Source organism: Neolamprologus multifasciatus, chromosome 3 (assembly GCF_963576455.1).
Source record: "Neolamprologus multifasciatus chromosome 3, fNeoMul1.2, whole genome shotgun sequence".
Taxonomy (NCBI): domain Eukaryota; kingdom Metazoa; phylum Chordata; class Actinopteri; order Cichliformes; family Cichlidae; genus Neolamprologus; species Neolamprologus multifasciatus.
This window is the reverse complement of record NC_140441.1, coordinates 7,763,105-7,776,559: the sequence shown is the minus strand read 5'-3', so window position 1 is coordinate 7,776,559 and position 13,455 is coordinate 7,763,105. Positions and strand designations below refer to the sequence as shown.

Genomic DNA, 13,455 nt, shown 5'->3' with positions numbered 1-13,455 from the left:
TCTAAGTCATTCACTGTTCCTCCGTTTGAGCCATGTTTCCAAATATGCTCTCACTTGCACTCTCCCGATTCTCTGATGTGGCAAAACGTTCTTGTGGGTAGAGTTTGATATAAAATCCAAAAATAACTTCTGTAGCTATAAGATATTAATTCAAATTGAGATCAATTTAAGTTTTTTTTTTTAAGTTTTTTAAGTTCCCTTTAATTGTTTCAAAATAAAAGCATTGTTAAGAAATGAAGACTGTACGCAAAGAGAAATTTGACAATTTAATATTTAAAACAATGCAGGAAGTGCTGAGATGTGCATACACATTGTGATACAACAAGTTTCACTTTTATGATCATCATTAAAACTGAATTAATCCGTGTTTACGTTCATATTCAATTTACATTTAATTTGATGATCTGCTTGTTTCCATGTTAGTGCATAAAGTCCAACATCTCCCTCTAGTGTCCATATATAAACCATGTGTGAGGATGGTGTTAATGTAAAATGTGAATCATAGTGTTCCAGTCAGTCATCAGTGTGTCTCTGCACAGCTGTAATTAAAATGTGTTCAGAGGGCCTCAGTGTCTGAATGGTTCCAGTTCAGCTCCATAACAGCAGCGTCCCTGGTTTGATTCCTGTGTTTCAGCTCATATCTGCCTCTCTCACTGAGGGGGACGTAACTACATGGAAAGGAAATAGTTCTCACCTCTGAGTATGAACCAATAGAAAAGCTGGTGCTCAGAGGAAGAGGGCGGGCTTTACTTGGTGTCAGTGAGAGAAATGAAAAAAAGCTCAAATGAGTGAGAAGGACGATGAAGGAAACATCTGTGCTGTGTCTGCTCTGTAAGTAGAATCTCTGTGTTTGTTTGAATTCTTGTACTTTGACTGTCTGCTCTCCTGATAACTGATGATGGAGGAGAAGACATGAAAAACAAATCAGGCTGAATTCAAGTTCAAAACACCACGAGGACCAACTGCAGGTCTGAACTGACTCTGCAGTCAGTCTGCAGTCCTCGACTCCTGTTTCCAGGAGTCGAGGAAACACAGCAGGCAGTGAAAAGATCAAATCATTCACTCATATCAACACAGCTGCACAGTGGACACATGACTTTACTGTGTTATTTAAATGTAGCGGTTGTGTGTATACTCAAAGTTTAGTCACTGTGCATGATAATTAGTGAATGTTGATTTTACATAAAAACTGGGGTAGAGGAGAATCAAAAAGACAAAACTGTCTCAATACTTTCATGTTGTAACAAAGTTTCTCCAGAAAATTTTAGATGTTGTGAGATTTGGTAATAAACAGAGTATACATTATATCTAATAGTAATAATAATAATAATAATAATACATTTTATTTATAGGCGCCTTTCAGACCCTCAAGGTCACCTTACAGTAGCACGTAAACATACCATAAAAAACATAAGAAAAATGTATATATAGTAAACATGGTAGATAAAATTTAGACATAAACAGTCATAAAAGTAGCAAATATAAAAACTGAGCAAGGTAAAAATGGCCTAAGAGAGATCAGATGTATGCAATTCTAAACAGATGGGTTTTGAGTAGTGATTTAAAAGTGGTGAGACAGTGTGTGGTCCGTAGAGCAAGTGGGAGTGCATCCAAAGTCTCGGGGCAGAACAACTAAAGGCTCTGAGTCCCAGAAGAGCGGAGTGTACGAAGGAGTGAGTATGTATGGAGAAGATCGGATAGATATGGAGGAGCAAAGTGATAAAGCGCTTTCAAAGTGAGAACCAGGATCTTGAAATTGACACGGAGGTAAATTGGTAGCCAATGGAGCTGTTTAAGAACAGGTGTTATATGTTCAGTGGATCTAGTTCTGGGAATAATACGAGCAGCTGTATTTTAAACCAACTGCAGTTTATGGAGGGATTTATGAGGTAAACCATAGAGAAGAGAATTACAGTCATCCAGACGAGATGTAACAAGAGCATTGACAAGTATGGCGGTACTGTGTGGTGTGAGTGAGGGACGAAGACAGTTAATATTACGGAGATGAAAGTAGGAAGACCGAGTGATATCGAGGATGACACCAAGACTCTTAACCTGAGGGAAGGGTGTGACAACAGAGTTATCAATGGATAACGAAAGACTGGTTGGAACTGTAGTCAGTTTTGATCTGGTGCCTATTAAAATGAATTCTGTTTTATTGCCATTAAGTTTAAGAAAGTTGTGAATAAACCAGACCTTGATTTCACTTAAACAGTCAGAAATGGATCTGGGTGGGAGAGTAGCTGTGGGTTTGGAGGATAGGTAGAGCTGGGTGTCATCTGCTCAGCAGTGAAACTGGATAATAATAATAATAATAATAATAATAATAATAATAATAATAATAATAATGATGGATTGCATTTATATAGCGCTTTTCAGGACCCCTAAAAGCACTTTACAATTCCACTATTCATTCACTCTCACATTCACACACTGGTGGAGGCAGCTACAGTTGTAGCCACAGCTGCCCTGGGGCAGACTGACAGAGGCGAGGCTGCCATATCGCGCCATCGGCCCCTCTGGCCAACACCAGTAGGTGGTAGGGTAAAGTGTCTTGCCCAAGGACAACGACCGAGACTGTCCGAGCCGGGGCTCGAACCGGCAACCTTCCGATTAGAAGACGAACACCCAACTCTAGAGCCACGATCGCCCATGTTATGCTTCCTAAAAATATTACCTAGAGGTAGGAGATAGATGATAAAAAGTAAAGGACCCAGGACAGAGACTTGGGGTACACCGGAATTAACTGGAGTAGATTCTGATCTGTGAGGGAGTAATTGAACAAACTGAGCGGCCAGAGAGATAAGAAGTAAACCAGGCGAGTAGTGCACCATTGATGCCAATAGATGCTAATCTGAGTAGGAGGACGCGGTGGGAGAAAGTATCAAAAGCTGCTGTAAGGTCAAGGAGAATGAGGATGGATATAAGTCCAGAATCAGCTGCAAGCAAAAGATCATTGGTGATTTTTACTAGGGCTGTTTCTGTACTGTGACATGAACGGAAGCCGGACTGAAACTGTTCGTACAAGTTATTTCCAATGAGATGATGATGATGAACCTGTGCAGCCACTATCTTCTCAAGAATTTTTGTAAGGAAAGGGAGATTTGAAATTGGCCTGAAATTATTTAGATTGGTGGGATCTGAACCATTCCTTTTCAGTATTGGAGTTATTATTGCAGTTTTAAGGGAAGAAGGAACAGAACTAGATATAAGAGAGGAGTGTACGATATTAGCAATCAGTGGAGCAAGAGACAGGAATGAGAGTTTGACAAGATTTGTCGGCAGTGGATCAAGTTTACATGATGATGACTTTAAGTTAGTAATTATGGAAGATAGCTGAGTTATTGTGGGAAGTTCAAAATTGGACAGAGAGGATGACAGCTGAGAAGCACAAAACATGCAGATAGAACAATTGACCATTTCACAGGACGAGGGCAATTGTTGATGAAGATTCTCAATCTTGGTGTAAAAAAAAAGTCCATAAATTTGTTGCAAACTGCAGACTGTGTATGTATGGCAAAGGTATCTGGGGGTTTAACAATATTATGCAATGTAGAAAACAAAGTGCGACTGTTTCCTTCAGCGAATTCAATAACAGAGGTGTAGTAAGCAGATTTAGCATGATGAATACCTTCTTTATAATGTTGTATATGACTGAGATACATGTCCTTGTGAATAGTAAGTCCTGTTTTCCTGGAGAGACGTTCCAGGCGGCGTCCAGTAGCTTTAAGTTGGCGAAGTTCAGATGAGTACCATGGTGCAGAGCGAGAGAAAGAAACAGTTCAAGTTTTTTGGGGAGCCATGGTATCTAAGAGGTTGATAAGTTCATTGTTATAGTGAGATACCAGGTCGTCTATGGAAGCTGAGGCATCAATGGTAGGTACAAGTGTCACAGAGCTGCAGTGTCTCTGTATGTTTTCCCCTACAGTCCAAAGACATGTTTGGTTAACTGGTGATTCTGAACTGGCTGTAGGTGTGAATGTTAGTCCATCTGTGTTACTCTGTAATTACCTGTAATCATGTTAAAACAGCTGAGATAGATTCCCTAATTTTATAAATTGGTAAAGAAAATGGATGGATTGATTCTACCAGATGTCTTTTAGCTTCAGGCACTTTTTATTTATTCTTTTGTCAGGGAGAGAGGAATGTGTGAGTTTGTCAGCTGTTTGTGTGGAGTTGTTCTTTATGTTCACCTCAAATCAACCTGAGTGTCATTTCTCTTTAGTTCTGATCTCACTGTTGAGCTGCACAACAAACCAAGGTCAGTAACCTTCTTCTGTCACAGTTTAAACCTGAGAAATGCTCACGAGTATGACCTGATTGGGTTCATGTTTTACAATGTAAAGTCTAACAGATGATCAGTTTTTCATTTTAACCCTCACAGCTCGTCTGACTGTGAGTCCCAGCAGCTCTCAGTTCTTTAACGGAGACTTTGTGTCTCTGAGCTGTGAGGAGGACGACAGCTCTGCTGGATGGACTCTGAGGAGAAACACAAGCAAAGAACAGAGGACTCAGTGTGGAGATGGGTGGGGAAAACCAACTGGTTCTTCCTGTAACATCACTATAATGGTAACTCATGACAGTGGAGTTTACTGGTGTGAGTCCAGAGAGGGTCCCATCAGTAACATGGTTAACCTGACAGTCACTGGTAAGCTGAGTGTGAGGAGTTAGTGTTGATGAAGCTGTGTGTAAATGGGTGAAATGCTGTAGTTTGTCTCTGTGTTGAGGTGGATCAGTGATCCTGCAGAGTCCTGTCCTCCCTGTGATGGAGGGAGATGACGTCACTCTGCTCTGTAAAACAAAGACCACTCCCTCCAACCTCCCAGCTGCTTTCTATAAAGATGGTGTCTTCATTAGCTGTGAGTCTACAGGTCACATGACCATCCAGCATGTTTCCAGGTCTGATGAAGGCCTCTACAAGTGTGACATCAGCGGTCATGGAGAGTCTCCATCCAGCTGGATCACTGTCACAGGTGACACACTCACCTGTCTGTGTTTCTGCAGCTTTCAACATTCACAATGTGACGACAACTTCATGACTGTGTTTGCTTTATTTTAGGGGAACACACCACCACACCTCCACCTACATCCACACCTCCTGCTGTTCTCTCTGTATTGTCATGTGTTGGATCAGTCTGTGTTTTGATTCTACTGGTGTTACTGGTTCTGCTGGTGAGACGATGTGTTCACAGGAAACCTGAAGGTGAGACTCAGACTTTTCAATTATATGTGGTTATGTAAATCCATGTGTTATACTATTTATGTTTATTATGATTTGATGATTTTTAAAATTTTAATTTCACATTAAAAATGTAAAACCGTTTATTTTTTGTTTTTATTTGGACTCTTCACTGTAAAATGTTGTGATTGTAAATATTTTCTTAATTTTAATCATTTCACTAGATCGAGATGAAGCTGTGGAAAATGGCCTCACAGATGACACCTTTCACAGTGATGTCAAAATATCAACTCATCAACATCCAAAAAAACAAAACAACGGTAATTTGAGGTCCTTTGTTGGTTATTTATTTGTGTTTATTCAGCTCCAATTTTATAAAATACTTTTAAGTTCTGATTATATTCATAGAGATTTTATGTCTCATGAAAAGATTTCCATGAAGATATTATGAAGCAGGTGAAGAAAGTACAACTGTGAATTGTAATAGAAAAATAAACATTCTATTAAATTGATACTAAAGTTTAACTCTGTAGTAATTTTGCCATGTTCATGTATGTCAGGGCTTTAACAACACTTTTTTCCCCTTTTGTTTTGTTTCCTTTCTCCAAATTTAATAACTCAGTCATTTTAAGTCTGTAAAATTTCACTCTGTGCTCATTGAGCATTGTTCTTTGCACACTGCCCTCTGTGTTTGTTGCCTGTGGTTAACACAAGCTAACACCTCTGCAGTCGTACAGTTTCCTGTTTATGATCGTTTTTAAAGTCACCTGCAGGTGTTTCTCAATCAGGCGAAATAAATAATTCATATTCACATTAAGTAAACTTACTATAGTTTTATTCATAATTTCCTTTTATAATTAGCTTAACTCAGTTTAACATATGTAGCTTTACTCAAAGTTTAAATGACTTTACTGCTTCATATTTATGTGATTCCAACATTTTGTGTGTTTTGTTGTGCAGACAGTGATGCAGCAGTAATCTACTCTGCAGTAAGAACAGAAGACATCAGTTATGGTCGAATCATCATCAAAGACAAGAAAACCAGATCACAGATGAGAGGTACAGCTGCTCTTCTCCTGTCTGTGGTGATGTCTGTCTGACATTAGACAATCATTTTTTTTTCACCTTTACCCTTTCTGATTGTTTCTATTGTCCATGTCTTTACTATAATTCCTGTCCTCAGATATTTGTTAAATACTATCATAGTAGGTTAAGGACTTGCCTTTATGCACCCATGGGTCAGGACTCTGACCTAGCTTCAACTGTTTTGATTCCAGCTTTCTCACAAACAACTCAGAGTGAGCTGCTGAAAACACACACAGACATCCACCACATATTCTTTTCTTGATGTTTCTTTAGTCTGAGACAGTGAGACTACATCTGACACTTTCCACTTTGACGTGAAGGTTTCTACTTCCTCTTGGAGAGAGGACAAATAGGACACATCTGCAGTTTCCCTTGTGCCACACTTGGCCTTTACTAATAACATCGATTCAGCCACAGTTCTGTTTTATATAGATGTCAGGTGTGGTATAGCTTTTCACAGTGCTACAACTGAACAGATTAGGCTCACACGTGTCTGCTTTATCTCTCAGCGTGTCCTTAACAATGTCTTCCTCCCCTCACTCCAACCAGTCACAGGTGATGGCTGCCCTCCCTGTGCCTGGTTCTGCTGAAGTTTTCTTCTTGTCAAAAGGCAGTTTGTCCTTTTTAACTACCTAAAATGTTCTGCATGTAAAACCACAGCAGCTCCTTCCTGTAGTCTGAAGCTGATGACACTTCTCTGTTCTGGTTTGGCCAAGCACAGAGTTCATATCGTGAGAACTTGCCCTGTGGTTCCTTGTGTCAGTTTGCACTGAAAAAGGTGTCAGATCTGTGGTCGTGCACCTTCAACTAGTTACAGCAGTTGTTGTTTCTCAGTAGAAGTGTTGAGAAATGCAAAGACCATGAAAAGCTTCAGCTCTTTACAAAAGTTACATACATGTGTTAATCTTCACACAGTCCTTTTAGCTGCTCTCTAACTGCTCTGTACTGCTTGGTACCCCAGTTTTGATCGAACTAGGTTGAGTGGTGGGTTAGATGAAAAGCAGAAAACCCAAAAAGATCTGTGGTCGTGCACCTTCAACTAGTTACAGCAGTTGTTGTTTCTCAGTAGCAGTGTTGAGAAATGCAAAGACCATGAAAAGCTTCAGCTATTTACAAAAGTTACATACATGTGTTAATCTTTGCATCTTTGTATTTTTATCTGTGGTCTAACTGCTCTATACTGTCTCTAAAACCTGGTACCAGTTTTGACCAAACTAGCTTTAGTGTTGGATTCAATGTAAAGCAGATACCAAAAAATTTCTGTTGTTTGCAATGATCTTATAACAATTTTAATATTAACCACACTGGCTGAACCTTTATTGAAATTTAACTCAGATTATAAATGTACAAAAATCAACCTGTTAAATAATATACCCAAACAAATAATTTGTCTTTATAAAATAATCAATACCTTTTAAAATAATATTACATAAAGATTTTAACTTGTTGATTAACTCACATAATCATGTCTTAGAGTTAAATTTTACATGTCCATCGCCTGAGAAATTTAACTACACCTGAAGTCGATGCACCCCACAACGACTTGAACTGGTGTGTTTGTGTCCACGCTTTCCAGCTGCCTTTGCAACCCAGTATCATGACTAAATGTGAAATAGACAATAGACCATTTCACGCTTTGCCTCTTCGAAACATGAAATGTACATGCATGCAGAAGGACCTTGATAACTGGAAACAATTAAGTTAGGAGGATAATATGTATATACATGTAAATGTGTTATAATGTCTGTTTTCATGATTATTTTCATACTGGCTTGAAATGAAATGCCTACCTCTGCTGTTACAGCAACTTACTGGAACTTCTGCATGGGTGTACATTTCACATTTTGAAGAGGCAAAGTGTGAAATGTACATGCTAGACCAGCCTGCCCATTACATGGTTTGCCATGATATTGGATCACCCCAGGTTCTTGTCTCTTTAACAGCAATCAGTATACCAAAAACACACACGCTCTCAAATAGGTGTGTTCAGAGTGAGGCAGCTTGGCCAATTGTGTGATCTTTAAAACTTTAAAACTATTAATCTCATATCTTTCTTAGCTTCTTTCTTTTAATCTATTTAATAATCCAAGGAATAAAATAGGAAAATAGTGCAAAATTGTGGTATTTATTTACCACAAATGAACAACACACCACAAAAGAAAACAACAATAATATGTGGGTGGTTGACTCAAGAAAATAAAACCCCTAGTAAGCCAGCAATGCTAAATACCTTAACAAAATAGTTTACCTAAGCTAGGAGATGATGCATCCCCAGACACTCAACAAAAACCCTTTCCATTCAGCCAGGTGGTAATAAATCAGTGAAGCAGGAGGGATTACTTAAACATTAACCGCATGTACATTTGTCAGCTCACGTGAACACAAAGAAAATAATTAAACTAACCTGTTGCAGGCCTCAGCAGAAGATGCTTGAGTATGTTGACAGCACACCATCCTTGCTAGCTTGCAGCAGTCAACACTTCTTTAGTGTTGCTAGCAGTTCTGCAAACCACGTTGTTAAATCTTGGTGGCAAAGAAGGATACAGCTCCGCACTGGTGGTGCAAAAACCTAGTCCAACTCAAATTTAGCATAAAAAATTTCACAGTCCAACTCTGCCTCGGGAAAAACACAGCAGAAGGCTTTTTCTTCACCGAGGCTACTGTGGGGAAAGACCACAGCAGGGGTGTCGCTGAAGCTTTGTCAGCTAGTTGTTACCTGTAGACATCCAACAGCTTACTCCAGTAGTGATGTTCGATTCGTTAACGAATCGTTCAATACTCGAGAATCACTTTACTGACCCGTGAATCATGATTCACAAGCTCAACTGACTCACTGACTCATGGCTGTTAGCAAACTAATTCCATAAGTAGAAATATATCTAGCTTATAATTAAAATTGTGGGGGGGGCAACAACAGCCAGTTTCTTAACAAAAGCATTTCTGCTCTGAACTGGAAGAAAAAACCCTGAGTAGAAGCTCACATCAAGAAAATAGCTCCTCGGTTCACAGTAGCATCGCTCTGCTAACATGCTAACAGCACATTTGAGCTACTCACCCCTCCCTCCTGTGCTGAATCGTAAGCGTAAGCGAATCACTCAGGACTCGCTCATCCCCTCCCTCCTGGCTCACAGCTTCTTCTTCTTGGTTGGCAACCAATGTTAAGGCGCATTACCGCCCCCTGGCTCACAGCTCAGTGGACATTTAGATGAGAAAATATATATTTGACACATTTAAGGAAAATACTAATAAAATACAAATAAACAAAATAAATGTTTATTAAGCAATTTTGATAGGAAATTGCTTAATTTTAGAAATGTTTTTGCTCTTTTTTGCTCTCTAAAATAGTTGGGGTTTTTTGGGTTTTTTTTTTAAGAATCATTCATCTTAGCAGTGGGATTTACATGAAAGGAGAAACAAATTAAGTTTGAGTGAAAATGTAAATTTTTTGCACTCTCTGGTCAACTGACTCAGTGAATCAAATGACTCAAAAAAAACGATTCACTTTGGTGAGTGACTCATTAAAACTCGATTCAGTACAAAGAATCAAATTTACCATCACTATACTCCAGTCCAGGAGAGCACGGGCCACCGTGACCTGACCACACCCTCCTCCTTTCTCCAGTATGGTTGACCAACCAATCAGGATCTAGGAAACGAATCTCACGCAAACATACAAAACACTTTACAAACACCTTGTATGTATAGATTATGCATATTTTTTTTACATATTTGCACCAATTATGAAAATGTGAAAATCTTAAAGTGGCATAACTTTGCATTAATCTGCAGTTAAACTATTAAACTGCAGTTTCCCACTTTTTATTTACTTTAACTCTGAAGTTTTAGACAGAGGTGATGCTTAGTTAATCTGCATACAGTATAACCATCATGGCTACATTATTTCACTGTACTGTTGTTGTTGTGAAGTAATTTCTGTGTTTTTCTTTTCTGCAGATATTTATTCAGCTGCAGGCTACTCAGTACTGAGAACAGGAAACATCAGTTATGAACAATTATGCTGCCACACCAAAGAGAAAAAGAGGTACAGTTGCTTTCCATTCAAATGCAGCCAAGCATTCAGTTACTGGTTTGGAAAGACCATGCTCACATCAAACCTTTTAAATAATAATAAGTGTGTGAACAATAATTCCTGTGAGCCAAAAGCTGAGGTTGCAGCCTGCTCACAGGTTGTTTTCCCAATAATCTGTATGGTATTATAGAGAGGTGATATATCCCTAATGTGCTTATCTCAGAAAAACACACAATAGCCAATTAAAACAATGTTTTCTTGAACAAGGGTATATTAAATCACCTTGTTTCAGGCAGAGAATAAAACCAGAGGCTCAAAGGTTCAGTATAAGATAAAGAATGATTATTTTAAACCCTGTATCATGTAACGCTCCTCTGGAAATGAAGAGTTTCACTGTAAATATGGATAGATTATTATAGATATTATAGATTATCTGTCATCTCCTTCCAGAGTGATTAAAGATTAAACTTTGCTGTAGGGCACAGTGAAGTGTAGTGCGGTGCATTTTTACATCCACACAGAAACCTAAAAATTCTGGGTCCTTGTGTCCAGCCTTGTACTTTTATATTATGGTTTATGTTCTGAGTACTTGGCTTGGCTGTGTTCTTTTTGAGTTGTCAAATTAAGGGTCACATGGGAACTGGAGCTCATCATAGCTGTCTGGGTGAGGGGTGGACTACACACTCTTACATGTCAACAGTTTTTCAAATGTATTTTGAAAATCTTTCATGGAGTCACCAAGAACCAATGAAGTGAACTAAAACAGCATATATTGGACTTTTTAATGCAAATGCTCATCTGATTGTTTTAGCTCTGTGGGTTTAAGGTTTGGGTTTTGCTAATTTAACTTTAAATTAAAATGAGAGTAGTGTGTAACCTTTGTGATATGTATCTGAGCTGGTTCCCAGTAAAGTCTGAACTGGGACTGTGTGTGATGCAGAGAGGTGGAGATTGGAGGTCTTGGTTGAACTACAAAGCTTGTAATCATGTTTCCTGTTGTTTGAACTGTGTGTGTTTGTGTTCAGACTTTAAACCAGAGCCAGACGTCGTCTACTCTTCACTGAAGTAGTCCACCAGTCCAACCACTGACGTCCAGCTGCTGCTCTCTAACTGGTCCCCCCAGCACCTCAGAGCAGAGAACATCCACATGTTGTTCTTTATTTTCATTTGTTTTACTTACCTGAACAACTATGATCAAAATATATGAGTATGTATTTTTACCTGGAGTTTTAAAATTCAATTTTCCTGTAAAATCATCAATAACAATAAACATATGTTTGTGTTTTATGGCCACAGTTAAGTTTCCTTGTTGTTTTTTATTTAAAATGTGCCTTAAACACCGTGTTCTTTTCCCCAGCTATTAACTTTATCTGCATTAAAAGATTTTATTCTGTGTTATTCATTTGGTTCTATGGGTTTCAAGCAAGATGTCAGCTGTGTGGTGTTCAGTGTCCAGGTGAGATCCTCAGAGTTGTAGACGCCCAGGTACCTAAAGCTGCTCACCCTCTCCACTTCAAGGCCCTGGATAGACAGCGGTGGGTGAGGCCTCCTCTTCGTCCTCGTGTCCACAATCATCTCCTTTGTCTTGTCAGTGTTAAGGGTGAGGTTGTTGTCCTCACACCATGACACCAGACCAGACCTCTCTCCTATAAGCCTCTTCGTCCCCTCCAGTGATGCGACCGATCACTGCAGTGTCGTCCGCAAACTTTAAAATAATATCATCTTTGTTGGAGGCGACACAGTTGTGGGTGTACAGAGTGTAGAGGATGGGGCTGAGGACGCAGTCTTGTGGGACGCCAGTGTTTGTAATAATGCTGGCTGAAGTCCTGTTGCTGATCCTGACAGACTGACAGTCAAGAAGACCTGTAGCCAGTCACATAGAGTGGGGTGCAGGCCGAGTGTAGACAGCTTGTGAATGAGTTTGTGAGGGATGACAGTGAAGCTTCAAAAGGGAATGATTCACATGTGAGGTCTGCTGCCACCTACTGGTAAAACTGGGTGTTACATCAGCGCTTGAGCTCAAAAGTTTTGATGACAATCTTAATATTGGTATTAAATAAAGACTAGTGTTAAAAGATTGATGCTTTGATTCTATCACACAAGTTCAGCATGTAGCTGACTGAAATCTGTTAAATAAATATATATTTTCATTTATTAAAAACAAAACAAAAGACGCACTATGGAAAATTTATTTGTTTGTTTATATTCTTTTAAACAACAAAAGCTAAACCAAAGCACTTTAGAGTCAGACACTTTTATACTCCAGGTCTCTAAATTATTTAGTGGTCAATGCATGTTTTTTGAACTAACAAATAGATGATGATTCATCTCATAAATCACGACAGACTGATCTCACCAACATAAGTTGCCTTTATAGGTCAAAAGCATCAATATTAGTGTCAGGAATATTGACCCTGGATTTACTTGGTATCAGACTTATACCAGAATTTCCAGTACTGCACAGCACTAAGCAGAACACCTGCTTTATACATGGCAATACTTTAATGTTAGAACCCTGACCATGTGGTCTTTATGAGAGGACCTGGGAGCTGTTTTGGGATGGCGTTGACCTGGCAGCTGCTGGTTGGTTCCCCATTAACAACATGGCTGTTTTAAAAACCCTTAAACCAGCAGTTGTTCTCATGGCAGCAACTGACAGCAGCAGACCTGTTCTTGGCCTGACTTCTTTGGAATAGCTTGTTTGTTTATTATTTTGGTCTTTGTTCACCCCAGAGTTAATGCTTTTAGTTTTGGTGTTATTAGAAGCAATAAACCTCACTTTATGTTATATTGGCATTTGGGTCTGGCTTTGGGGACTGGGGCAGAGATACCTTTTTTAACCTTTATGTTGGTCTTCCTAGACAGAGACTTAATATTTAACGTTCAGAAATCTCTCAGATGACCACTGAAGTCATTTGGGTTTAAGTGCCTTTTATCAAAACAATGGTTCTTGGTGTGGTAGCTGGGCTGGTGCAGCAAAGCAGTAAACATGGTAAGGGGCCGTCCTTCAAATTCTGTTCTGTCTGCTTTTGCACTTTTTTTTTTTTGCTAATCTTGCAATGTTGGCGTCTACGCCTCCAGCGCTCTTCGCCACATGTCTAATCCACACTTCCCCAAAGCAGCCAGCTGTGGTGAGTGACAGAGACTTTGTTTGTGCTCT

The 13,455-nt window shown here is 39.2% G+C and overlaps 1 protein-coding gene across 2 annotated transcripts in view; it reads left to right on the top strand.

Moving 5' to 3' along the window:
* The window catches only part of LOC146521374 (coxsackievirus and adenovirus receptor-like), a 39,320-nt gene extending 26,351 nt beyond the window's left edge, over positions 1-12,969 (top strand). Inside the window, exon 5 of one of the 2 annotated variants that reach the window (XM_085155289.1) lies at positions 11,321-12,969. In XM_085155289.1, the coding sequence (XP_085011415.1) occupies positions 11,321-11,364 (44 nt within the window). In that variant the 3' untranslated portion in view covers positions 11,365-12,969. The remainder of the gene's footprint in view (positions 1-11,320) is intronic. The other variant, XM_085155294.1, reaches the window with a different exon arrangement.
* Positions 12,970-13,455: the final 486 nt, after the last annotated feature.